Source organism: Dipodomys spectabilis, unplaced genomic scaffold (assembly GCF_019054845.1).
Source record: "Dipodomys spectabilis isolate Male_0828 unplaced genomic scaffold, ASM1905484v1 ptg000329l, whole genome shotgun sequence".
Classification (NCBI taxonomy): Eukaryota; Metazoa; Chordata; class Mammalia; order Rodentia; family Heteromyidae; genus Dipodomys; species Dipodomys spectabilis.
Genome location: NW_024871006.1, coordinates 4,581,690 through 4,608,275, shown reverse-complemented (window position 1 = coordinate 4,608,275; position 26,586 = coordinate 4,581,690). Strand labels below are relative to the sequence as shown.

At 53.3% G+C, this 26,586-nt stretch overlaps 2 protein-coding genes across 6 annotated transcripts in view; both read right to left on the bottom strand.

The window, feature by feature from the left end:
* Llgl2 (LLGL scribble cell polarity complex component 2) overlaps positions 1-16,700 on the bottom strand; it is a 38,758-nt gene extending 22,058 nt beyond the window's left edge. For all 4 annotated transcript variants that reach the window (XM_042665435.1, XM_042665436.1, XM_042665433.1 and 1 more), the window contains exons 1-2: positions 16,579-16,700; positions 5,237-5,341 (exon numbers count right to left, since the gene is read on the bottom strand). In XM_042665435.1, coding sequence (XP_042521369.1) covers positions 5,237-5,311 — 75 coding nt within the window. In that variant the 5' untranslated portion in view covers positions 5,312-5,341; positions 16,579-16,700. The remainder of the gene's footprint in view (positions 1-5,236; positions 5,342-16,578) is intronic.
* Positions 16,701-17,623: 923 nt separating this feature from the next.
* Tsen54 (tRNA splicing endonuclease subunit 54) lies at positions 17,624-26,159 on the bottom strand. 2 transcript variants are annotated; one of them, XM_042665478.1, is made up of 11 exons: positions 26,090-26,159; positions 25,787-25,951; positions 25,623-25,686; positions 25,464-25,547; positions 25,083-25,181; positions 23,039-23,091; positions 20,576-20,674; positions 19,781-20,409; positions 19,096-19,156; positions 18,687-18,803; positions 17,624-18,120 (listed from the first exon to the last, which is right to left on the bottom strand). In XM_042665478.1, exons 1-11 carry the CDS (start codon positions 26,143-26,145, stop codon positions 17,970-17,972), a joined length of 1,578 nt encoding a protein of 525 aa, XP_042521412.1. In that variant the 5' UTR covers positions 26,146-26,159; the 3' UTR covers positions 17,624-17,969. The 2 variants fall into 2 exon arrangements, with proteins under 2 accessions (XP_042521412.1, XP_042521413.1); XM_042665479.1 differs by having other exon boundaries at positions 17,624-18,009.
* Positions 26,160-26,586: the final 427 nt, after the last annotated feature.

The window sequence follows — 26,586 nt, the reverse complement described above, 5'->3', positions numbered from 1 at the left end:
GGGCCCAGCCAGGCAAAAGCCAAGACAAAACAACCTGGTCTTGGGCAGGGACCGCTGGTCAGGAACACGCTGTTTGCTCAGGGCCTGGGGCTGGGATGTGGGCCGGGCAGGAAGGGCCCAGGCAGGTGGCTAGCTGCTGCTGCAGCTTCCCTGGGGGCGTGGCTGTTGGGGGGAGGGGGCGGGGAGAGGCCTGGGGTTTCACAGGGACGGAGAGCAGGTGTTCAAGGAAGGTGATTCACCTTGATTGAAGGTTCCTTTCCTTTCCTGCTGAGGTCCCTGGGTTGATCCTACACAGCACTGCCAGGTAACTTAGCTGTCTCTCTAACAGGCTTGTGGATCCACCATAGGTGGTAATGAGTACTTCAAAGAAGAAACTGAGGCCCCAAGAGGTGAAGTCACCACCCTAAGGCCACACAGCCACTCTGCAGATGCATCAGGAAATGTCCTCATCCCCAGCTAGTGCCCTCAGGGACATGCTCAGGGTGGGCAAGCCTTAGAGGCCTCATTTTCCCCACCTGTGGATTGGGGACAACCCCGTCTGTGAGTGGTGAGGAGGAGGCATCGCTGGTACGATGCCGACTGCGTGACAGGCTCCACTGGAGGCTCACAAACCCGCTCAGCGTGCCAGCCTGCAGAGGGATTGCCACCGTGGCCATCTGACAGGTGAGGAACAGAGAGGTCACACAGCAAGAGGGCAAGCAGGACAGGGATCTGGACCCCGGATGTCTAGTTCCATTTATGCTTCTAATTACTGCACTACCAGGTCCCCTAACCCATTCCCTCTCTGCTGTCCCTCTGGCAGCTAGTTTGAAGACTTGGGTCACAGTGCCATCGCCGGCCCAGGCACATACAGCTCTCCAGAGCATGGCCCCAGGGCTCTCTGCTGGCAGTGAGAAAGGCTCAGAAGGTGTCTGGGGTCAAGACTGTAATAGTACCAGTGTCCCACCCAGCCTCTCTAGCACAGTGCCCTGCAGACTGGCCTTGAGGATGGAGCCCTCAGAAGGGCTAAACAGAGACTGGCACTCACCACTGTCTGTACCAGCAGCCCACAAGCCAACTTCAGGGTCTAGCTTGGTCCACACTGTCTACTGGACCCTCCCTCACCACAAATTTTGAGGCCACATCCAATTTTGTGGCCATCAGCCATATATATATATATATATATATATATATATATATATATATGCGCAGCCCTCAATATATACATGGATCCATTCAGTCTTCACACCAACTCTATGGCTACCTTCTGTTTTGTTTTGTTTTTTTTTGTTTCTTTTTTTGGGTAGTGGGGCTTGAACTCAGAGCCTGGGCACTGTCCCTGAGCTTTTTTGCTTGAGGTTAGTGCTCCACCTCTTTGAGCCACATTGTCACTTCCAGTTCTGTGTTGAAGATAAGAGTCTCATGGACTTTCCTGCCCAGGCTGGTTTTGAACTGCAATCCTCAGATCTCAGCCTAGGATTACAGGCATGAGCCACCAGTGTCCAGCTGGGCTAACCTTCTCTAGAGATGAAGGTGGACCAGGCAGCTAGGGGCCAAGGTCAGTACAAACCAACACGCAAAGCTACCGCACTATGATTAGAGACCACAGTTGCTCCTATTAAATGGGATCCCAGTTGGAGCACTGAGATCAGTGGTTCCTGGCACCACTACCCACCTAGGACAGAGACCTCCACAGTTGTCTCAGAGGCTGATTCCTAGGTCCCCTCACTCCATACTGAAAGATCACTGGGTCTGGGTAATAGGATGTTCTAAATGTTTCCATTCCACCTGCTGTCAATCAGGACCATTTTTCAATTGTGTGTATATGTGTGTGTGTGTGGATTCTGTATATGTATATGTGTGTATGTTTGTGTGTGTGCCAGTACTGGGGCCTGGGGGCTGTCTCTTTAACTTTTTCACTTAAGGATGGTGTGCTACCATTTGAGTCATACTTTTACTTATGGCTTTTCGCTTCGTAATTGGAGATAAGAATGTCGTGGACTTTCTGTCCAGGCTGGCTTTGAACGATGATCCTCAGATCTCAGCCTCCTGAGTAGCTAGGATGACAGTGCTCTGCTTCACCAGAAGTATCTTACCCACAAGGTGTACCCCATCAGGCTGTCACATCTGGGTGGGGACATGGAAGGCAGTTAATGGGTAGGAAGCAGGGCCACTGTTAAACATCCTACAATGCCCAGAAGAGTTGCGCTGTACAGCTGGCCCCAATGTCACTAGTGTCAAGGTTAAGAAAACCTGGTGAGGTAATTTCCTGCCCTCATCCCCCTGCTGGCCTCCTCCTTCACTCTGGACTGCATCCAGTCACGTCAATGTCTCCTAAGAAGACATTTCTAGAGAAAACAATGACCCAAATCAGCCTTTCTAAACCAGCCAGGGGCTGACTCATTCCTCCAGCAAAATCTACCAGGCCCTGGTGCCAGGTCAAGCCTAGACTCCTAGGTTCTAGCCTCATCTCTGCCCCACAGGCTCAGGGAAAGTTTGAGGCTGGGGAAGGTCTGGAGTAGGTTGGCCCATCTGGAGTCTCAAATCCTCCAGGATCTGATTTAACCCTTTAGCCCCACCCTTTTGGTTCCATCTTACACCAGAGGCTGAATGACATTGGCCATGACTCCCTACTCCCCTTCCCTACCCCCCCTACTTTCTCCTTCAACTCCCAAGATGTGAAATTTCAGACCATCAGCCCTTACCGTCCCCAAATCTGGAAGAGTGAAGAATCTCAACCGTCTGAGATTCCTAAAGCCCCAAGCCTGGGGCTATAGATGGTAGATTAGGGATTCTGGAAGGAAGGAAGGCAGCAATTCCAGAGTTTCCCCCCCTCACTCCCTGCCAGATCAGGGGGTGAGTGGCCAAGCTTGGGGTCTACCAGTGGTAGATAAGGGAGGTGGGGAAAAAGATTCCTCCACCCCAGCCCCACCCAGCCTCACCCACTGCAGAGGAACTTGGGGCGAGGGTTCACCCCTTTGCTGAGCCTGTCTGTCCGGTTTCAGTTGGAATTGGCCATCTTTTCCCAGTGAGATATCCTAGCATCCCCAAAGGCAACAGGGGCACCCGGGGGTCACCCAGGCCTCCTTGCTGGACACTGAGGTTCTTGCTGGCCCCTCAGGAGCAAGGGTGGCAAGTCACAGGTGTACTGAGATGATGCCATTCCCAACACCCTCATCCCATTTCATGTGGCTCAAAAGCAAGGCAGCAAGAGCACTGGTCATCTAGAAAAGCCCTGATTCCAGAGGTAGATGGCTGTAAGCACCTCTCCCCCAGCTAAGATTGCTGGGTCACTGCCTGAAGTTATCAACTGATTCCATGTAAAGTGGGTAACAAGCCTACTCTGTGGGTGGCGGGCACGTGGTCTCCTGCCTTGTAAGTGGCTAAGTGGCAAAGCTGGATCTGAACCTGGGAGAGCTGATTCTGTAATGTCTCAAAGCAACAGAAAAACCAACTAAGGAGGAGAAATTCTCATTTTTCACAAGGAGAGGGACCTTTTCCTGAGAGGATCCCAGACTAAAGCCCTCAACAAAAGTCAGGTTTTCTGGCTGGGAATACAGTGGTATTCAGATCCTGGATTTATCCCTAGTACTTTTGGCGTGAGTGTGCTGGCTCAGATGTTGTATCACTTGAGCTGTACTTACACTTACGGCTTTTTGCTGGTTAATTGGAGATAGTCTCATGGACTTCCTGCCCAGGCTGGCTTCAAACCTCCATCTTCTTATCCCAGCTCCCTGAGTAGTTAGGAGCCACCTGTGCGCAGCTCCTAGTACTAGTTTTAAAGTCAGAATTCAGCCAGATGCTAGTAGCTCTCGCCTGCAATCCTAGTTATTCAGGAGGCTGAGATCTGAGGATTGTGTTCTAAGCCAGCCCAGGCAGAAATGTCCAGGGACTGGGAAGGTGGCTCAGTGGTAGAGTACTTGCCTTGCATGCATGAGGCCCTGGGTTCGATACCTCAGCACCACATAAGCAGGAAAAAAAAAAAGCTGGAAGTGGTGCTGTGGCTCAAGTGGTAGAGCGCTAGCCTTGAGCTGAAGAGCTGAGGGACAGCGCCCAGGCCCAGAGTTCAGGCCCACGACTGGACCCAAAACAAACAAACTCTTACCTCTAATTAACTTCTCAAAACCCACAAGTGACACAAGTGGTACAGTAGCTCGAGTGATAAGAGTACTTAGCCTTGAGCAAAAGGAGCTTAGGGATAGTGCCCAAGGTCAGAGCTCACGGCCCAAGATCAGCAAAAAAAAATAAATGAAGTCAGAATTCCACTTTGGGCATGGCCTGGAGGATTGAGCCCCTAGGGAAAAACATCATGGTGTTGCCCCCTTCCTAAAGTCCACTTGGGGCAGAGATCAAAGCAGAGGGGAGAAGACTAATTACCCCCAAACAGCTTCAGATTGCTAGGTGACTGAGGAGCTAATGAAGCACGCTGAGTTCCTCCTGTTTACAGGCCCAGTGTCCCGAGTAGGCCTTCAGAGCTTCTGGGGCCTAAGGAGCAGGCTTGGGAAGTCAATCATCAACTCTGGTTCATTCCCTGGGATACCTCACCCACTCTCCAGAGCCAGAGCCCACCAGAAAGAACAGGTGCCAGCCGGCAGGGAAAGCTGCCTTGTCCTTTTTTTTTTTTTTTGGGTCCGGTCGTGGGGCCTGAACTCTGGGCCTGGGTGCTGTCCCTCAGCTCTTCAGCTCAAGGCTAGTGCTCTACCACGTGAGCCACAGCGCCACTTCCGGCTTTTTACTTTTTGCTTATGTGGTGCTGAGGAATCGAACTCAGGGCCTCATGCATGCAAGGCAAGCGCTCTACCACTGAGCCACCTTCCCAGCCCCAAAGCTGCCTTTTCCTTTGGAAGCAATTTGAGGAGGAAAGGTGCTCAAATGGTCTGGGCCTCCTGAGCCCCAAGGAGTCTAGCATCCCAGACCCCTTGCAGGGGGTGGGGGCAATGCCCTTTCATTTTTTTCTCTCCTTCCGCCTCCTTGGCAGCCCTGTGACTAGGCAGGCAGGCCAGACTGTTTTATGCCCATTGTACAGGTGTGAGGGCAGCGGTGACACAGCCGGTGAGAGACCTGAGACAAGGAGCCCCAACTCACACACATCCCCCTTCCTGGGACAGCTCCCCTCCCACACATCACTTCCAAAGTCAGATTCCCATGAGGCCTTTCAGGCAAAGCCAAGTAAATCCTTCATCCAGGGACAGAAAATCCGGTCTCCTTGCCCTTGCCGGTCCGGGCCAGGGCAGGGTCTCTCTGGCTTCTCGCTTACCTTGTTAAACTGGAACAGGTCCCGCTTCAGCCTCTCCCTGGCAGGGTCATGCCCAGGTCTCAGGAATCGCCTCATCTTCCTTAGTTTGCAGCCCTCACCAGAGACCTGCGGAAACCAAAGGGGCCCTTGAGCCTGGCCCCACAGCTGCCTGGTGCCTGGGCCATCCCCATCTTGCCAGTCTTTCCCCCCAAGCCCAGCTTCACCCAAGGCTTCCTGCCCGCCATCTGTAGTGTGGTCCCCAAGAGGAAGTCAGGGAGACCTTGGTACTTGGAGGCCTAGGCTTGTCCCTGCTGGCTAATGCTCTCAAGCTACCAGTGGCCTTATAATGGGAGCAGGAAAAGCTGGGGGAGGAAGCCATTTAGTCTGGCTTTATAGGAACAAGGAGGGCCAGCAGGCCCTGAGGTTAATTAGCTTAATTGTTAACCTGTTTTCTGAAAAACCATAAAACTCCAGAAAGGGAAACTTCACAAGCTTCCCCCTGGAGCTGGTGGAAAGATGGAAATGCAAGGCTGTCCCCAAGAACTTCCAGAACAGAACCCAGAGGCACTGGGGCAATTCCAGACCTGGGGTAGGGACCGAACACCAAGGCCATCTCCTCCAAACTTCAGGGAGATTGCCTAGGGGCTTGGGTCTCTCCCACCAGACAGCCATGGGGACTGAGTGTAAGAAGGCCCCCAGAGTGCTTATTCAGGGAGGCTGGGCTATCACCAGGGCTGGACACCCAGCTCTAATTCCACGAGGCTGCTAGAGTCTCTTTGGCAGACCTGGCCTCAGCCTCCCTGTTTATCCCGGGGCTGGCTCCCTTTCCTGGGGACCCAAATGTAGCCCAGGTACAGAAGATCTGCACCCAATTAAAAAGCAAAACAACAGGAGCTGGGAAGGTGGCTCAGTGGTAGAATGCTTGCCTTGCTTGCATGCATGAGGCCCTGGGTTTGATTCCTCAGCACCACATAATCAAAAAGAAAAAAAGCCGGAAGTGGTGCTGTGGCTCAAGTGGTAGAGCACTAGCCTTGAGCTGAAGAGCTGAGGGACAGTGCCCAGGCCCTGAGTTCAGGCCCCATGACCGGACCAAAAGTAAGTAAATAAATAAAATGCAAAACAACTACAACAAAAATCACACACACACAAACCCACCAGAACAAGGATCTTAAACCATCTGCCCACCATAGAATGTTATTTCCAGCCCAAGGGGGAACTATTTCTGGATTACCCTTGGGGGAGGGGGAAGAATCAACTGCACTCTGGCTTCCGCCTAGCACCACCTCCCACTGACCACAGGATGCCAAGTCCTGTCCTTAGGAAACACAAGGGCTCAGGCCCACTCTAGAAAGGGCTCCATGCATTCCTCTCTAGACTAAAAGGAAGGCAAGCCCCTATCAGGGAGGGGCAAAGACAGGTAAAGACAGGCCAACTGTGTGCTAAGTGCTCCTGCTGGGGTGTAGAGAGGGGATCTGGCCTGAACTGACCAGGTGGGGGGTCCTGTCTAAGCTGAGGCTTGAAAGATGTTCTGATGATTTCAACTTCTTGGGTGGTGGCAAAAATTAATCACAGGGCTGGTGTTGAAGCTTAGTGGTAGAACATCCACCTGTCACGTGCAAGGCTCTGAGTTTGGTCACACACACACACAATTTCTGAGCATGTTGGCATACACCTGTAATCCTAGTACTAAGGCAAAAGGATCATGAGTTTAAAGCTAGCCCGGGGTACAATGCAAGTTCCAGGCCAACCTAGGCTCTATATACTGTGAGAGCTTGCCTCAAAGAACAAAACAAAACAACAAACAAACACCACCAATAAAACCACCAGGGCAGTTTTCACAGGAAAGGACCCTAGAGATCTAAGGCTGGGAACCAGAGACTGGAGGCGACTCCCCACCGTATCATCTGTATGGCAGAGTTAGGAGTTGCAGGCTGCTCCAGCTACAAGGGTCGCCTCACGCTACATTCCTGCTGCAAAGGACAGGCAGAGAGGAATACCTACTCCGAATGAAAAGATGGGAAGGGTCATTTCCAAACGAAACCCCAAGGACCCCCCCAAAGACCCCTCAAAGCATTGTCACCCACGGCGTGGCAGTGGGGGAGGGGGGAAGGGTGGGGGGGAGGCTGGTGTCTTCACATTTTAGGGGAGCCAGACCACAGTTGAGGGAGGGAGCCTCCCACTTCCACAGCAGGGGCAGGTAGCTAGGAAAGTCCCAGTGTCTACTTGATCTGGGGGCCCTGCAGCAGGCCAGAGAACAAACACCAAGCATGAAAGCCCAGGGGCTCCTGGGATTGGGAGTGAAAACAGACTCCGGGCAGCAGCCATCTCCAGTGATCTCTGCCTCTGGACAAACAGCTGAGCCACCACACATTCCAGCAGTGGGGGAGGGTGGCTCAAGCTCATAAAGCAGCAGGCAGGCCCCTGGGGTGCTGACTCTCCCCTCTCCAGCTCAGGTCACTGGGTCAGAAACCAGAGGAAGCTGGGAGTGACTCCCTAGAAAGAAGAGCCACGCCCCCCCCCCCCAAGCTTCCAGGTCCTCTGTGCCAAGGACCCCACACGGGCTCAGGGGCCAGGATGAGAAGTGGAGGGTTGGAGGAGGGAGGGGACAGGTCAGGAGATGCTCCACTCAGCCAGATGGGCAAGAGTACTCAATGCCCACCACCCACCCCAGTGCCCTTCCCAGTACCTGCTACACATGAGGCCCTGGACTAGATCGGCTCCATGATTGTTATTATTAAAAACTTTGGTTCAAGCAATCTGTGCTCATTCAAATACAGAGAAGCCCCCACCCACCACCCCAAACCCTACAGCCAGAGACAGTCACTCTAACATGTTTGCACAGGTCCTGAGCACCTTTGAACTCCACGAGGTTATAGCTACAGCCGCAAGCCCCTGGGTAGGTAAATGGAGCCGCTCCACTTGACAGACCAGGAAACCAAGACGGCAGATGCTAAGCAACCTGTCCAAGGTCACCAAGTAGGAAATGGCAGAATTCTGATCTGACCCCAAGCCTGACAAACTCCCCAATCTAAGGGCTTCAGTAGGCAGTGAAGGATGGCTATTACAGGACAGTGGTGCCTAATTACCTCCCTGCAGTTAAAAGACAGGGCCACGCGTGTACACACTCCCAAAGGCCATTAGCTCAGAGCCAGACAGGCAGCTTGAGGCCAGGATACCGCCACTGCCTCCTGGATGCTGGAGGTCTGGCTGGCCTTGGTGGCCTTGCAGAGAACTGCCTGTCCTACAGGGGTTTGGACAGAGGTAGGACTAGGTCCCCATTGGACCCTCAGTGTAGTCTCCCAAAACAGAAATCACACTACTGGGGCAAGGCAGAAAAGTTCACCACCCCTTCTTGAGGTAGAGGACAGGTCTGGGCCTGGCCAGACTCACTTCAGGCACCTTCTCCCCACAGGGCCATGAACCTTGGGCCAGCAAGTTCTCTGTGAAGATCAGAAGCCAGGCCTGGCAGACTGTGCCTGTTCAGCCCACTCCAGGGAGACAGAAGATATAAAGGGAAGAGTCTTGCATGGAGCTAATACACAGGAAACTGAGCCTGCTAGCCTTCTCAGATCGCTTGGTTGTGAGGAGAACGGTACTCCACTTCTGGTTTTCTGGTGGTTCACTGGAGCTAAGAGCTCATGGGGGGCTGAGAAGGTGGCTCAGTGGTAGAGTGCTTGCCTCACATGCATGAGGCCCTGGGTTCCATTCCTCAGCACCACGTAAACAGAAAAAAATAAAAATAAAAAAGCTGGAAGTCGCGCTGTGGCTCAGGTAGAGCGCTAGCCTTGAGCAGAAGAGCTGAGGGACAGCGCCCAGGCCCAGAGTTCAGGCCCCACGACCGACCAAAAAAAAAAAAAAAGAGTCATGGATTTTCCTTCCCTGGCTGGCTTCAAACTGCAATCCTCAGATCTCAGCCTCCTAAGTAACTAGGATTACAGGGGTGAGCCATTGGAGCCTAGCCTAAGCTGCTTTCTTACTTTGACCTTTATCCTTTTTTTTTCTTTCTGTTGTTCATAACTGCATCCCTCAGTTCCTGTTGAATGAAGGAATGAGTGAAGGAAGAGGTAAGGTCTCTACTTATTACCTGAAAGGTAAGATGGAGAGGGGGCCAGGCAGGTAGAACAATAGATATGAAGCCCACATGGGGTTGGGCTTACGTGGGCTGACAGACCACAGATAACAAAGGAGAGCCTAGTTGGGTTAGAGGAGGGCCACAGCAAGGAGCTTCAGTCTGACCCCAAGAGGACCTGTTGACCATCCAGGGGCCTATGGCCTGTGTTTCTCTCATACCCCCTCTCCTGGAGCCAGCGCCCTACTGGTTGCTCCACAGTCCAGACACGGCCCCCCACAGGCTCAGCTCACTAAGGTGTCAGGAGCTCCTGGGCCTGAAGCACCTTCTTGTTCCCTCCAGCAGCAGTAGTCCCCTTCCAAAAAGCCCCCTCACCCCCCCACCCCCAGCTGGGAAGGTGGCTCAGTGGTAGAGCGCTTGCCTTGCATGCATGAGGCCCTGGGTTCGATTCCTCAACACCACTTAAGAAAAAAAGCCGGGGGCTGGGAAGGTGGCTCAGTGGTAGAGCGCTTGCCTTGCATACATGAGGCCCTGGGTTTGATTCCTCAGCACCACATAAGCAAAAAGAAAAAAGCCGGAAGTGGCGCTGTGTGGCTCAAGTGGTAGAGCGCTGGCCTTGAGCTGAAGAGCTGAGGGACAGCGCCCAGGCCCAGAGTTCAGGCCCCACAACTGGACCCCCCCCAAAAAAAAAGAAAGAAAAAAAGCCGGAAGTGGCACTGTGGCTCAAGTGGTAGAGCGCTAGCCTTGAGCTGAAGAGCTGAGGGACAGTGCCCAGGCCCAGAGTTCAGGCCCCACAACCGGACCAAAAACAAAAAACAAAAAGCCTCCCCCATCTGAAGCCATCTCCCCAGGTCCCTCAGTGCCTGAATGCACCTAGTACTGAAGTGACCAAATCTGCCCAGCTCCATGACCATTCACCTCCGCCTTAGCAAGCTACCTACCAGGTCAACGACCTGGCCCAGAAGGAACATGCTAGGCCCGGATCAGGAGGCAGAGACAACTGAGAGAGAAAGAAGCAGGTAAAAAGCTCCCCAGAGTGGTAGAGGGTCTAGGAGAAACATTTACGTACACAGACAATATACTGGAAAGGTCATGGATTAGTGGTGCGTTTTGTTCATCTCCAGGGAGGTAAAAGGTTCCAAGGGAAGAAGAAATGAGGCTGCCTACAGGGGTCAGGAGCGACAGTGGCATTGCTCCTGGGCCATGGTAGCCTCGGTGGGGAGAGACATCCCAAGAAGATCCCTTAATAGCCCAGGCACTTCCACTGATCTGCTAGCAAAGTCCACACCCAGCACCTGGCTCAAGACTTCTAGATAGGCTCAAGGAAGAGGAGACCCCTGGAGCCACACCAATATCTATCTTGGGTCCTCCTGCTTTCTGGGGACACAACACATGGGGCCCAAGCTCTCCTCTCCTCTTTGCTCCCCACAGCATGTCACTGATCAAGAAGCTGCCCTCCCTTCCTCCACATCCTGTGCCAGGCAGGGGTGTGGCTTTGGCCTCCTGTTCGGGGATGTGAGAATACCTTGGCATCTCCTACTGGTAGTTGTTGACCCCTCTAGCTTCTGTCCCTGCCAACTCAGGTGCCCAAGAGCTGCTTGTCAAGGGCTGCTGTTGCCCTGGGAAACTCATACTGCCAGAGGTACCAGGCAAGCCCCTGACCAGAAGGCTGCTAGCAAGCCAACTTCAGGTAAGGGTGGAATCTTTATCCCACCCATTCAGATGGGACCCAGGGGAACCGGGATGGGGAACCCAGGGAATCGCAGCCGCTGCTGTTGTTAGGTCATAAAAGGGACTGGGAACTCACTATATGTAGCCCCATGTTACTCTGCACACCTCACAGGCACCGACTCATTTGGTTCTTACGACGATTACTGGCAAAATAATTCTCAGCCGGGTACCAGCAGCCTGTAATCCTAGCTAACTCAGGAGGCTGAGATCTGAGGATCATAGTTCAAAGCCAGCCTGGGAAGAAAGTCCGTGAGACCCTTATCTACAATTAACCACTCAGTGTGGCTCAAGTGGTAGAGTGCTCACCTTGAGCTGAAGAGCTCAGGGACAGCGCCCAGGCCCAGAGTTCAAGCCTCATAACAGACACACCGAAAAACCTAATTAATGAGAGAAGTGAGCCCCAAAGAGTAAAGAGTCCAAGTCCTAATCTACAACTCCACTGTGTCTGACCCCAGAATTTTCTGTTCTTTCCAGCTACTCTCAGAACACGGGACTGGCAAGGAGTAGGCTGGTTCCACTAGGGGTTGGTCTCCAGCCCCACTGTCATCCACCCTATGGGGCCACAAACCTGTTCCACACACTGCAAAGGAGGGACTGGGTCCTCCTGAACTGGTCCCTTTCATGCGCCTCTCCTGGACCTATAAGCAGACAGGAAGATTAAATGCACACGAATGCAGGTGTGTATACCTGCACACATGCATGCATCCCCACTGCGGGAGCTCCAGCTCCTCCTGCCATCCCACACCAGATTGGGGACGTGAGCAGGTGGATGTGACCAAGCACATGGAGAAACAAAACCAATCTTGGAGAAGATGGACCCCCTTGACTGGGGTTGGAGTGGTAGACCACAGGGTCCCCATCAAGCCCCATCCCCGTCATGGGAGATATTCTAGAACTCCCTCATTCCACCCTTCCAAGTCTTTGCTCAGATGTGTCCTTACCAGGCTGCAGCTCTACCACCTTGGGGTGACCCCTGCTCTGAACTCGCATCATCTCCTAATTCATATTTACTGTGCATTTTCTGACACTCAGGTTCCCTACTTTTAGAAAGTTCTATGATGGCTCACACCTATAATCCTAGCTACTCAGGAGGCTGAGATCTGAGGATTGTGGTTCAAAGCCAGCCCAGGCAGGAAAAGTCTGTGAGATTCTTATCTTCAATAAACCACTCAGAAAACCGGAAGTGGCGCTGTGGCTCAAGTGGTAGAGTGCTGCCTTGGGCTGAAGAGCTCAGGGACAATGCTCAGGCCCAGAGTTCAAGTCCCACAACCAACAACAACAACAAAAATGTAAGTCCTACAGATACTTGTTAAGTCAATGACTGAACGGTCTGGATAGCACAGGGATTAACTAGGCAAGATCTCCAATACTGACCCCAAGGAATGCTTAGGTAGGATCCATAGGCCCTCCAGATCTTCCCTACCCTGTGGTCAAGTCCTGGGTCAAAGCCAGGGCCCTGTGGCCTTCAAGTAGGACATCCTGCTAGGGATATCCTTGTGGACCCCGCCTTGCATAGGACCTAAACTGGTCCTCCAGGACCCCCAGATCCTGGGCAAGAAGAATCCCCGATTATTAAATATTCATGTTATTTACAAGTCAAACAGATCCGGGCCCAGGTGTCACTTTCATCAAACCCTGGGAACACTGAGTCAGGTGCCTAGAGAGAAGGCTCAGGTCTCTGTTGAATTCCTGAAGGGTAGAGTCAGGTACCTCGAAGCTCCCTCGTCCCCACGCCCAGAGGAGCCTCTCCTAGCTCAAGAATTCATTATGGTTCCTGGGAAGGGAAAGGAGTGGAGTGATCTTGAAAGGACCAGTTTCCTCTGGGGTAGGGCAGGGAGAGAAGGTGATGTCAGAGATGTCAGGGTATGGCCATGAGGTACAGACAGGGAGGGTCTTCCTGGGATCTCGAGGGAGTCAGAGCTAGGCATGGTAAACAGGGTCAGAGGCCCTAATGGGGAACATCTATCTTCTGCCCTGTTTTTCCCTTTAAACTTGGCCTGGGGAAGAGGAAAACCAAGTTGCAAGAAGAGCCTGCATGCTTTGGTCCAGGGGGAGCAGGATAGTGGTGGTATGGGTGAGTGAGATACACAGGCTTCTCAGAAAGGAGTACTCAGGATGCTTGGGCGGTCCAGGCAGTCAACCTGGAAAGGCATCAGCTTCACTGGGCTCTACCCTGGCCGCCAACTCAGGTGTCTCAGTAACTGTTCCTCATTGTCCCACTGCCCCTGGGGGCTCTTTTCCGATACACTCTGGGTCTTCCACAGGATAGCTGGGGGTCACAAACTGATGGCAGAGGCTCCAAACTTTCCAGTTCCATGCACCATTTTCTCTCCCAGAGAGAGGAATGGGGCAGGAAGCCCTAGCAGGGGAAGACAGACAATCCCCTCCCCAAAGTGAGGTTGAAAGGGAGCATTATGAAATTCCCAATCTCCTTAAGGACCAGCGAGGAGCATAGGAATGTGTTCCCCGTCCCATGTAGAAAGTGGGAAGGGTGAGCTCTCCCAGCATGAGCAGATTAGATTCTACACTTGGGAGAGTCCCGCCCCTACTGGGGTCTGCTCACTAGTCCTGATCCATGGCTGGCCCAAGGAGCATGGAAAGTATCAGGGGCCAGGGAAACAGGATGTCAGGTCAGAAAAGGCCACTGCTCTTGACTCAGCAGGAGTGTTCTCATCCAAAAAGTTCTGACCTCCAGGGATGTTTAAAAAAAAAAAAAAAAATCACAAAATCATGACCTATTGGGGAGCCAACTCCCTCAGTGGTCAGGTAATTCCCAAGGGCCCAGATATCGATCAAAAGGCCTGCAAGTGCCCGGCATTTTTTAAACCCTTCCTGTGGGAAGCTAACAAGTTCTCCATCCTTGGGTGCCTACCTTGTGCCAGGTCAAAGTAGGAACAATGTTTTTACCTCCTCAGCAACATCTGGGAAAATAAGGCTTTGGTGTAGTTAAGTGATGGATCTAAGGTGATACAAAATGTACTCAGAGTCACCTGATATCTGAGAAAATAAAATGATATTGTTTGAGGAAAAGACTTACCAGGAAAGAAGGGACTATTTTTCTGCCTTCCTTTCCTCTTTCTAAAATAATTCATTCTGCACTCCAAGAATTCTTTTTTTTTCCATGAACAGAGGTCACCTAAGATAATGGACCTTTTCTTCCTTTAAAAGTTGTTGTCTAACCAGGTTGCTCATGTCTGTAATCCTAGCTACTGAGGAGGCTGAGATCTGAGGATCAAGTTCAAAGCCAGCCTGGGGAAGAAAAGTCCGTGAGATTCTTATCTCCAATTAACCACTAGAAAACCGGGAGTGGTGCTGTGGCTCAAGTGGTAGAGCACTTGCCTTGAACTGAAGAGTACATGGATAGTGCCCAAGCCCAGAGTTCAAGCCCCATGACCAACTCACACACACACACAAAAAGTTGCTACAAAGGAGGAGGCAACAATGCTTGATAAGAAATGTACTCGTTATCTTGCCCATGTAATTGTAACCCCTCTGTATAGTATTTTTACACACACAAAAAAAGTTGCTGTCTAGCTGGGCACCGGTAGAACACACCTGTCTGTAATAGTTACTCAGGAGGCTGAGATCTAAGGATTGTGGTTCAAAGCTAGCCCAGGCAGAAAAGTCTGTGAGCCCCTTATCTCTAATTAACCACCAAAGCAGCCAGAAATGGAGCTGTGGCTTGAGGAGTAGTATAGCCATGAGCGAAAAAGCTAAGAGATAGCTTCCAGGCCTTGAATTCAAGCCCTAGTACTGGAACCAAAACAAACAAACAAACAAACTATTGTCTATTAAAACCTTATTAAGTGTAGCCAGTCACCAGCAGTTCTTCATGCCTATAATCCTGACTGCCCAGATCTAGCCAACCTGGCTAGACAAATCCATGAGACTCTTCTCTCCAATTAACTGACAAAAAGCCAGAAGTGGTACTCTGGCTCAAGTGGTAGAACATTGAGTATAAAAGCTCAGAGAGGGCTGGGAAGGTGGTTCAGTGGTACAGCGCTTGCCTTGCATGCATAAGGCCCTGGGTTCAATTCCTCAGCACCACATAAGCAGAAAAAAAAAGCTGGAAGTGGCACTGTGGCTCAAGTGGTGGAGTGCTAGCCTTGAGCTGAAGAGCTAAGGGACAGCGCCCAGGCCCAGAGTTCAGGCCCCACAACCAGACCCCAAAAAAACAAAAAACAAACAGCTCAGAGGCAGTGCCCAGGCCCTGAATTCAAGTCCCAGGACTGGAATGAAAAACAAAAAAACTTACCAAGTTATTTTAATATATAAAAGTATACTAATCTGCCACCAGAGAGGACACTGCATTGCCTCAAGGAAAAATAGGGACACTTAGCTAAGCACGCTAGACCCTGGGAAACTGTTCTAAAGGGACCCCCACAGGGGCTGGTCCAAGCTAACTTCAGACATTAGAAAGAGCTCTGGTCAGAGCCCCAAGAGCTGGGTTTGGGTCCTGACTGCCACAGGCAAGATCTGTGGACAGATGACTTAAGAAAATTTTAACTCCAAATTTTCTGTCCACAAACTAAAGAGGTCAACCGATCCCAGGACCCTGCTCAAGCCTCCCAGTGGCACCCAGTTCACCCAATAACTTTCCTCAAAGGTCACTTCGGAAGTTCCCCTGCTGGACTGAAACAGCAGCCATCCAGAATGCCCTTTGCAGGGATCCTGGGCTACAGGGCCCCTCATGCTCCGGTTAAGGGAGCACCGACACAGGGCTCCCGTGGGAAGGGGCGCTGACTCCAGGCCCCGACCTCCGGGCCCAAGGTCACGTGTCTCAGGTGAGGGCCTTTTCCAACCACACCTGGGCTAGGGCAGATGTCGGTCAGTTCTCCCCAGAGCCAAGGCCCAATGTCCAACCAAAGCCAACCAAGACATACTTTTGTTTAGTAAGAATTTTCCACTCCTTGCCAAGTCCCCAGGCGCAACCCCCACCCGCCAGCGCGTGGAAAACGGAGTAGGATCTCAGTACCGTCACCGAAAGGTGCCCAAGGGTGCCAAGGCCCCGGGGACCGAGGTCCCTCCCGCCAGCTTCCTGCGTCGGAGGATTAGGAGGCACAAAGGGCCGCAGGGGCCGGGCCCAGATGGCCGAGGCAGGGGCTAAGCCGCTAAGGTAACGAGCGCGCTCCGGCCGCCGCTCCCGGAGGCCGGGTCACCGGCGCCCCGCACCGCCGGCCGCGGGGCCCCTGGCCTTGCACGTGGACCTCGGGACTCCGTCTCGGCCGCGGTACCCCGGTACCCCGCCTGGCAGGACACCTGTTCCCTCTCTAACACCCCCCGCCCCCCGCCGCTCCCGTAAGCTAACACTGCGGTGCAAACCAATCCCCAAGTTTGGTCACCGGGGGCGGATCAGGCACGAGTTCCGGGCGGCCCTTTCCACAGGTGTCCTCCTCCCGGAGGAGCCGAACGTCGGAGACTGGACGGGGCGGGCGGACCCCGGGCACAGCCCTTCCCTCCCGCCCGGGAAGCCCGGGGCCTGAGGGGGTCTCGGCGCCTCCTCGCGCCAAGGGCGCGCCCCCAAGACGCAGGTCGGGTTAGGTGGGCTCCCACGGCGTCTCACCTGGAACCCCGAGCCGGACCCTGCCCGAGGCCTCGGCGTCCCTCGGCGCCCGCCGCCGGCTCCCCTCGCTCCGCCGCGCCGGCCCACGGGCTGCTGGGCGGGCAGCCTCCTTCCTGCTCACCTCCGGCGGGGCGGCGAGCCGGGGGCGGAGCCGCCTCTATTTACATAAAGGGCGAGCCGAGGGGCGCGCGGGCCCCGCCCCCGCCGGGCCCAGGCCCCGCCCCCGGCCGCGGGGCGCCGACGGGGCGGGGGCGCGGCCAGGGCGCCCTCCGGCCAATCCGTAACCCCGAGAGCGCGGGGCGGAGCCCGCGGCCCGCCGGGGGACGCCGGCCCCTGAGGCCCGCCCCGGCCTCACCTGCGCGCACCTGACGCAGGGCCGTGCGCCGCGCCCCGTGTCCCGCCGCCGGCACGAGGAAGTAGTTGTCGGCTTGTGAGGCGGCTGTGGCCCGCCGACTTCCAGGCGGGACTTCTGGCGGGATCTCGCCACTACCCCCGAGCCCGCTCTAGCGGGGTTGCGGCCGGACCGGCCCCTCCTGAGCGTCCACCTGGAGGCCGCAGGGGCCCCGTGTAGAGCGGTGTGCGGAGAGGCGCCTTCGCTCCGGGCTGGCCCCCCTGCCAAGTCCCGCCGCAGAGGCTGGCTGGGGCCCGAGGCCCCGAGGGACGGCGCAGCGGCCAGTTCTCAGCTCCGGGGAGGGAGGGGTTGGAGAGAGGCGGGAGCGGAAGCCAGGGGCAGGCGGGAGCTGGGCGCTGCACCGCACAGCTGCTGCAAGTCCGGCCACCCTTCCGCCCCCACCCAGCTGCGCTGCTGGGACTACAGGGCACGGATAAGGCATGGCTTCTCTCCCCCAAGTACCCTTCAGAGGCCCACGGTCCACGACTTCCCACCCTCCCAGAGGCTAAACCCTCAGGAAATGTTCAAGGTTCTCTTGAGTGTGCAAAGCAGGGGTGAGGGGATGGGGGGTGGGGTGGGGTAGTAAAATATATCCAGCCCCATCAGGAAAAACAACAACAACAAAAAAGGGAAAAGATCTATTTTTAATGGCTTTGGCTTTATGGCACGAAGCAGGCACCCTCATTAAAAGGCACAGAGTCCTCTTCTACCCCATCTCCTGGGCCTCTGAAGTGGGATCCGAGTTCCAAGGGGGTCACTCTCAGGCCTGAGGCTTGGAAGCACAGGCGCAGCAGCAGCAGCAGCAGCAGCAGCAGCAGCAGCAGCAGCAGGCCAGCCAAGGGGGAGGGAGCACAGTGTAGGGTTGGACTCTCCTGCAAGCATTAGGCACCTAGGGCCAAGGCCCATACAGGCTACTAATGCTCCAGGTCAGAGTCTGATATGGGAGGCAGTTGCCAAGGTCCCTGAGAACAGACAGTCCAAGTTCTCCAGAGCTGTGTGGTCAGTGCTCCAGATCTCTGGGCAGTGTGAAGTCCCTGAAGCTGTAGAAGGAGATGTCACCATGATCCACCAGGGCGAAGATCAGAGGAACATCCCCACTCTGGTAGGACAACCGCTTGAGGCTGCATAGGTCTGGAACAGGTTCATCAAATCTACAGGAGTAAGAGTTAGACTTGAGCCAGGCGCCGGTGGCTCACACCTGTAATCCTAGCTACTCAGGAGGCTGAGATCTGAGGATCACAGTTGAAAGCCAGCCTGGGCAGGAATGTCCGTAAGACTCTTATCTCCAATAAACCACCAGAAAACTGGAAGTGGCGTTGTGGCTCAAGTGGTAGAGCGCTCACCTTGAGCCTAAGACCTAAGGGACAGTGCCCAGGCCCAGAGTTCAAGCCCCATGACCAATAAAGAAAAAGTTAGCTTTGATACCTTAGATTTGATACCATCTATAGTCCTTCTATATGCCCTAAGACCCCAACTCCCCTGAAGCTCCCAGGGAAGAGAGATTAGGATACAGGAATTCTGGCCACTGGTCTCTCTCAAGCACATGGCTCTAAAAAGCTCTCCAAGAGAGCTCCAGAATCCTGGCAGGAAGAGCTGGGTTCCCATCACTGTTAGCCTCTAAACCCCTCTCTGGACCTTAGGTTTGTCTTAGGGATTGACAGAGTGGCCACTGGAGTACAAAGAAGGTCCACATGGCTCCCGGAAAAGCATCTCTTACCCACTGACGCACATCCGGACATAGGGTTTGCCAGGGTTATTCTTCCGGAACGTAGCCACAGCATCAGCCTGGTAAACATCAAAGCTGATCTCCAAGCCTCCAGACTTCTCCAGCAGTCTGAGAACAGAGTAAGATTAGCACAAGAACTTTCCTCTCCCACCCTTTCCCATCACCAGCTCCAGAAACCAGCCTGGCCAGGAGAATCTGAGGGGAGACTAAATCCTTGGGATAATCCTTTGTCATTCCTCCTTTCTCCTAGACATCCATGAACAGTAGTTGTTGCTAGGAGCTAAGTATGCAGATAGAGATCCCTGGAGTAATCTAGCTCACACAGAAGTCCACGGGCCAAGTCCCAGCAGTCACTCCAGCTGTTGGCCGCAGCCTCATGGAGAAGGGCTTGTGAACTTACTGGGCACCTCCGTCAGCAAGGTGTGTGGTCTGTAGTACAGAGATCTGCTGAAGGACTGTGGCTATAAGGACAGTGAAAACAAAGTGTCAGCAAGGAATAGATGTTCTATATACTCCTTTGACAATGCCAAGTCTGAGGTTTAGGGTTTCCAGATTAGCCACAATTATTTTAGTATGTCCTGTGCAATATTTGGAACACACTTATACTAAAACATAACTGGTTTTAGCTAAAATTCAAATCTAAACTAATTGCCATCGACTGCGATCCCATGGCTATTTTAAGTAGTTCAGAATCTGTCACTCCCTGGTTGGATGTGCATAAAAGAGCAGACAGTGAGCCTCCTCTTAGTTGGACAAGATGGTACCTCTACCTGGCAGTCGTGAAAGAAGGGCCCACAGCTAATCGGTAGCAAAGCCATCGCTCATTATCTTGGTTAGGGTTTTATGGATGCAAGCAGTTTTTGCCCTCTCCATTCTTCCCAGACATAGACTCACCCTGGCTAAACCTCCCACCATGAGCTCGGCTGCAGACCCCTGCCACCCAGAGACCTGACTGCCTTGTGGGTTCCACTCCAGCAGACATGCTCCTCCCGTATCTTGGGCCTCAACTTGCCCTTGTCAATCCACAACCTTTTCAGTCTTGTGATTGATCACACAGCTGCCAGTGACCCGCAGGGAAGGGGTACCTGGAGAGTGTGCCTGGCTGGGGCTCAGCAAGGGGGTGACAGGCTGGCCCCACAGGTGTGGGGGGCAGTGCTGGCTCTTTTGCAGTTGCCGTCTCTGCAGCAGCTCCTTGTACTCCCGCCAGCTGGAGCAGCGCTGCACCTCTGGATCTGCATTTAAGTCCTCCCGGAATCGCCGGGCCTCTATTTGTTGTTCCTGCTCACGTCGGGAGAGCTTCTCCTTCCGCTGGTTCAATTTCTGGCACCAGGACTCGGCATCGGTCTCCCGCCCAGTGACGTTGGCCGGGAGTAGCTCTGGAGCTGGGGCAGATAGAAGGGTGTGACGGCTATCGGAAGCCATGTTGGGGAAGGAAATCTGCTCAAAGTTCCAGCGTGGCTTATAAGCCCCCTTGACTCCATTTTTTATTTTGTCCCTTTCCTGGCCACACCCCATGGCCTCCCTGGCCAGACCAAGGCAGGGCTCCAGGGACCCCAGAGACTGAAAGGGACTCCCTGGGCTCTTTCTAGAGGTTGACTCCTGGGGTTTCTCCTCTGGGCATTGGTGGTTCTGGTCACAGGCAGGTGGACTGGCAGCTGCCAGGCTCGCAGCTGGCACAGCGTTCTCCAGGGCCTTGGCTTTCTTATTAATGGACCTAAGGGGTGAGGAAGAAAAGCAACACATGGCTCCTCATCGCTGAGGCCCACTGGAGCTGGGGACAGGTGCCCTGCTGTTTCCCTGAGCCTATGTTCATGTTGCTCAAACCCGCATCTTAAGCTCATTCACTCCCAGGGGAGTGATGCCACCATGGGGGACATTACCAAGAGCTATCGTTCTTCTTCCTCTTGCCAGCCTTGTCCTTCAGGCGCTGGGTGTAGCTATCCAAGTTAAGCTGCCTCTCGTAAGGGGACAGGACAGAGCTGTAAGGTGAGAACAAGGCAGGCAACAGATCCAAGGCTCAGACGGGTGCTCTTGTTAGGGACTGGCCAGAAGGATAAGTCAAGGACCAGGGTCAGAGCCACAGCAAGACTACAATCACACCTGCACCAAAGGCTCATGGGGCAGCCAGTGGGGTCTGGTCATGAGCCTTTGTCCAGGCTTCTGAGTGCCATTGAGGCTCCTAAAGAGCCAGCACCAGCCAGGTGCTGGTGGATCACGCTTGTAATCCTAGCAATTCAGGAGGCTGAGATCTGAGGATCGCAACTCAAAGCCAGCCAGAGCACCAAAGTCCATGAGACTCTTATCTCCACTAAAACTACCAGAAAACCAGGAGTAGTGGTGTGGCTCAAGTGGTATAGCACGCGCCTTGAGCTGAAAAGCTAAGGGACAGTGCCCAAGCCCCACAAGCAACCAAAAAAAAAAAGCTGGCACTCTACTTGAGCTACAGGTCCATTTCCAACTTTCTGAAGGTTAATTGGAGAGAGAAAAGTCTCATAGACTTTCCTGCCTGAGGTGGTTTTAAACCATGATCCTCAAATCTCAGCCTCCTGAGTAGCTAGAATTATAGGTGTGAGCCACCATGGCACTAAATACTACACTGTTCAATATATTAGCCTCTAGTGTTTCTTTAAGTTGAATTAAAATTACACGCAATGAAAAATTCAGTCTAGTTGTTACACAAGACACATGTATTGGGTAGCATAGACAGGACCCTTCCATCATTATATAAAGTTCTATCGTGACAACATGTATGACAGCACGACATTATGAGATAAACTCTTGACTTTTGTTGTTGTTGTTGACATGGTCTCCTTTTGTAGCTCAGGCTAGCCTTGAACTCATGATCCTCCTGTCTCAATCAGTGTTGACATTATGGTAACACACCCACACACATAGCTGATAAACTCTGATTTGTGTGAGCATGCCTCCACTGCTGAGGTGTTGGGCTGCTTTGTAAAATGTTGTGTCTGTGTGTGCTCTTCCTAAATGCGAGCTGTGTGGGGGCAGCAATGAGATGTGGGGCCTGGCACCAGCAAGTGGTCAGAAATATTTCAGAATGAATGAATGAATAATCCCCGTGGAACCTCTGTACTATTCCCCTGGGGCAGATTCCATGCATTCCATTTATTCCAAGAAATGAAGGGTGTGTGTGTGTGTGTGTGTTAAACCTAGGACCTCTTGCTCTCCCTTGACTTTTTCACTCAAGGCAGATGTTCTACTACTTGAGCCACAGCTCTACTTCTGGCTTTTTACTAGTTAACTAAAGTTAAGAAGCTGGTGCAGGGCGCAGAATCTGGGTGCTGGTGGCTCATGCCTATAATACTAGCTGCTCAGGAGGCTGAAATCTGAGGATTGCAGTTTAAAGCCAGCTCAGGCAGGAAAGTCCCCATGAGACCCTTATCTCCAATTAACCACCAGAAAACCAGAAGTGGCGCTGTGGCTCCAGGGCTAGAGTGTTAGGTGAGGGACAGCTCCCAGGTCTAGGACCTACAAGAAAAAAAAGCGTCTCACAGACTTTTCTGCCTGGGTTGGCTGTGAACGGCAATCCTTGGATCTCAGCCTCCTGAGTAGCCAGGATTACAGGTATAAGTCACAAATTCCCAGCAGGATGTGTCAGGTTCAGACTTTAAGGATACTGTGTAACTGCAAAGGCTGTATCAGTTTCCACTCCAAGCCTGAGGTCTCTGGCTGTCAGTAATGCTAGATAACTAAGACAATGAGGGAGAAGATATGTAACTTTAGCTTAAGAAAGGTGAAAGCCAACTATAAACTCAAAGCCAAGCACTGGCTGGATGCCAGTAGCTCATGCCTGTAATCCTACCTACTCAGGAAGCTGAGATCTGAGGACTGTGGTTTGAAACTAGCCCAGGCAGGAAAGTCCATGAGACTTATCTCCAATTAACCCCCAGAAATCCAGAAGTAGCACTGTAGCTCAAAGTGGTAGAGCATTAGCCTTGGGCAAAAGAGCTCAGGGACAGCTCCCAGGCCGAGTTCAAGCCCTACGACCAACCAAAAAAATAAACTAATTCCTCACTCAATCCCGCATTCATGCATGTACTGGGAAATCTGCCTGCATACCTACTAAGTGCCAGACATCACTGTAGTACTGTGTCTTAATGTTCACCTATTATCTGAAGATAGGTCTCAATTTGACAGCCAGTAGGAGATGCAATGATGGGATTTGTCCCCACATGTCACTACATTTTCAGCTCAGGTTCCCAGACCGTGTCCTGGGAGCTACTCTCCAGCCAAAGGTTCCAGGAAGCTGATGGTACTTTCCACCTGAGACTAGTCAGCCAGGTCCCAGGACTAGAATGAATGAAGGGAAAGGGACAAGGACTTACCTTGCTTGGAATCGTCGAACTACATAGCCCAGTCTTTTCAGGTGGCTGAAGACCTCAAGAGAAGAAAACAAAAATTAAAGCTCACATGTCTCTTCTTAAAAACATCCATTAGTAGACTGGGATGTAGCGTGGTGGCAAAGCTTTGCCTGTAACCTTAGCTATTCAGGAGGTTGAGGTCTGAAGATCATTGTTCAAAGCCAACCCAGGCAGAAAAGTCCATGCGACTCTTATCTCCAATAAACTATTCAGAAAAAGCCAGAAGTGGCACTGTGGCTCAAGTGGTAGAGCGCTAAAAAAGGCTCAAGGACAGTGTCCAGGCCCTGAGTTCAATCCCCAGGACTAGCCAAAAATAAATAAATAAATAAAATAAAAAATATATATATATCAATAGTTTCTCCAGACAAAGTTCATTCTCTACAGCCTCTCCCTTGCCCTTCAGATTCCAAACCCTGAAGCTACTTGGAGCACACTCCATTATAAACATGGTCTTTTAAGTAAGGTCTCAGGTCTCTGAGTTCCTGTCCTCTTTTGACACAAATGACATTTAACAATTCTTTTTTAATTTTTAATTTTTTAGTGTTGGCTCTGAGGCTTGAACTCAGGGCCTGGGCACTGTCCCTGAGCTTCTTTTGCTCAAGGCTAGTGCTCTACCACTTGAGCCACAGGTCTACTTTCAGCTTTTTTGCTAATTTATTGGAGAAAAGAATCTCAGGGACTATTACTGCCCAGACTGGCTTCAACCATGATCCTCAGATCTCCGCTTCCTGAATAGCTAGGATTACCAGTATGAGGGACCTGCATCCAGCAACAATTTCTTGACTTAAATACAAATCCCCAAAAGCTGACAGCAGTGGACCTAGAAAAGAACTATGTTCTCAAACATTTTGATACTAAAGCTGGCAGAAGGTGGTAGACATTTCCCCCATGTTTCCCCTCTACAGACAGAAGTGGAAAGGGTTTCATAAATAACTACATGCTCATCGTCGTGTCCTGCATCCACAGCAGGACATTGCCAGACACATCCACTATCTTGCCTGATCTCTCAGTTAAGCCTTCAACACAGCTGACCATTCATTTCCTCCGTAAAGGAACATCTCTTAAGTTTTTGTGATGACATTTCTGTTTTTTCCCCTGTACGGCTTCAGTCAGTTTCTGGTCCTGGCTCCCCCTAACCTCTTCACCTCTGAGTCCCAGGTCTCAGACCCCACATTCTGTGATCTTAAGACCTCAGTCTCCTGGATAGCTAGGATTATAGGCATGAGCTCCCAGCCCCCAGCCTGGTAAACAGCATCTTGCTATATAGCACAGGATGACCTCAATCAGGAACGCTAGGTACATCACTACTGTACTTGCTTACACCATACCATGCTTGCTTTTTTTTTTTTTGCCACTCTTTGGGCTTGAACTCTGGCTGGGCGCTGTACCTGAGCCTCCTTGTGCGCAAGGCTGGCACTCTACCACTTGAGCCACAGCGCCACCTCTGGCTTTTTCAGAGTAGTTTGTTGGAGATGAGAGTTTCATGGACTAGCCAGGTGCCGATGGCTCAGGCCTATAATCCTAGCTACTCAGGAGGCCGAGATCTAAGGATCATGGTTCAGAGCCAGCCCCAGCAGGAAGTCCCCATGAGAATCTTATCTCCAATTAACCACCAGAAAACCTGAAGTGGCGCTGTAGCTCAAGTGGTAGAGTGCTCACCTTGAGCTGAAGAGCTGAGGGACAGCAACCAGGCCTGAGTTCAAGCCCCACAACTGGAAAAAAAAAAAAGTTTCACATACTTTCCTGCCCAGGCTGGCTTCAAACTGATTCTCAGATCTCAACCAACCTCCTAAGTAGCTAGGATTACAGGCATGAGTCACCAGCACCCAGCTTTGTTTACTTTTTATCATCCAGTTGCCATCATTAGACAGTAAGCCTTGTGACTGCACTTCCCTTGACATCCTGTAGCCACAGCACGTGGCACTGTGGCTGGTACCTCACAAGCACCTGTCACTGCTCACTGACTCCACACATGCCAGTCTCTGGGGAGCTGGGGGGAGGCAGATACCTGGTATTGCAAGAAACTCAAGGTGTCCTCGTTCAGCAGTAACTGGTAGGCCTCCTGGATAGACAGTGGCAAGTCTTGATGGAAGAGCTGAATAGAGCCCTGGAAGTGGAGCCCAACAGCTCAGCAGTGCCATAGCCACATGGGGCGATTTCCTGGCTGACACCCTCCAAGCATCACAGGATGAATAAGGCAACCACATAAGGGGAGGGGGCGGGCATCCTAATTTGACTGGAATTCACGCTTTCCCACGTGTCTCCTGGCTTTAGAAATCCCATTGTATATCCACAGAAAACTTACACAAAAAACGTGACCTTCCTGGTCCCTGGTCCCAACCCCTTCTCCACCCTGCAGAGCCCGGGGAGGGGGGTGTACCCCACTCACACACTCCAGCAGGTATAAGGCCTCTTCGGGGTGCAGCCGCTGCCGGCCCTGCTCTGAGAAGCCCATGGTCTGCCAGAACTTACCCTGTGTGGAACCCAGAGTGAGTGTCACAGAGGGGAGCAAAGTGGGGGTCCCGGGCCCCCAAGTCCCGCTGCTCACCGCAGGAGACTTCAACTCCACAAAGCCCTCTTCGGGTCTCCACTCGGCGGCCACCAAGCTGCCCCTGGCGAGGAGTGGGAAGGGGTGGGTCTGGGTGGGTGTGCCGAGGAAGGGGTGCGGGGTCCCCCCGCCCCGCCCCGCCCCGCCCCGCCCCGCCCCCTCACAGGCGCTCCACGCGCTCCTCCGCCAGCAACTGCCAGAGTTCTTGGCGACACCGGTGCAGCCGCTCGGCCTGGGCCGCCGAGCCGTCGGGGAGGAAGTCCTTGGGGCCACGCGACCGCTGAGGCAGCTTCTGGGACCGCGAGCGGGCGGCGAGGAGCTCCGCGGCACTGGGCGAGGAGAGAAGGGGACCCGGGGTCGGCACCCCGCGGCGCACCGAGGCCACCCCGCCTGGATCCCGGGATCTCCAGCCTCCTACCCGCGCCCACCCCACGCCCCGCACGCCGCCCCCTGGGGCCTCGCCGCACCTCAGCACGCGCCCCGCGGGAATCTCCACCGTCCCGGGCTCCGGTTCGGGCTCCATCTGGTGGCTGTCTGCGCCTGCGCGCGCGCCGCCCAGGCCCCGCCCACTCCCGGAACCGCGCGCGCGCGCGCGCGGCCCCATCACGGTCCCCGGAGCTCTTCCCACTGGCTTCCCGCCTTCCTGGCTGGCCTGGGTCCTAGCGCCTGCCCACACCCGTGTGCCTCGATTCCCCGGGCTGAGTGTTCGGTTTGCAGGTTTCTGAACGTGCAGGAACTTTCCTAGCCTGTCCCCCCGCCTTCTCCGGGCTTAAACTTGAGCTGGCGTCCTGGAGTGGCGCACGAAGACTCAAACGTGTGACTCTTCTCGGCAGCCCTGCGCTGCCCGGTCCTCACCACCCCAGCCAGGAAAGGAGGGAAGAGGGGCTTAGCGAAGGGAGGACGGTGGGTCTCCGGATCTCAGCTCTGCGAAGTGGAGGCCACCTGGATCTGCCAGGAGCGGTCC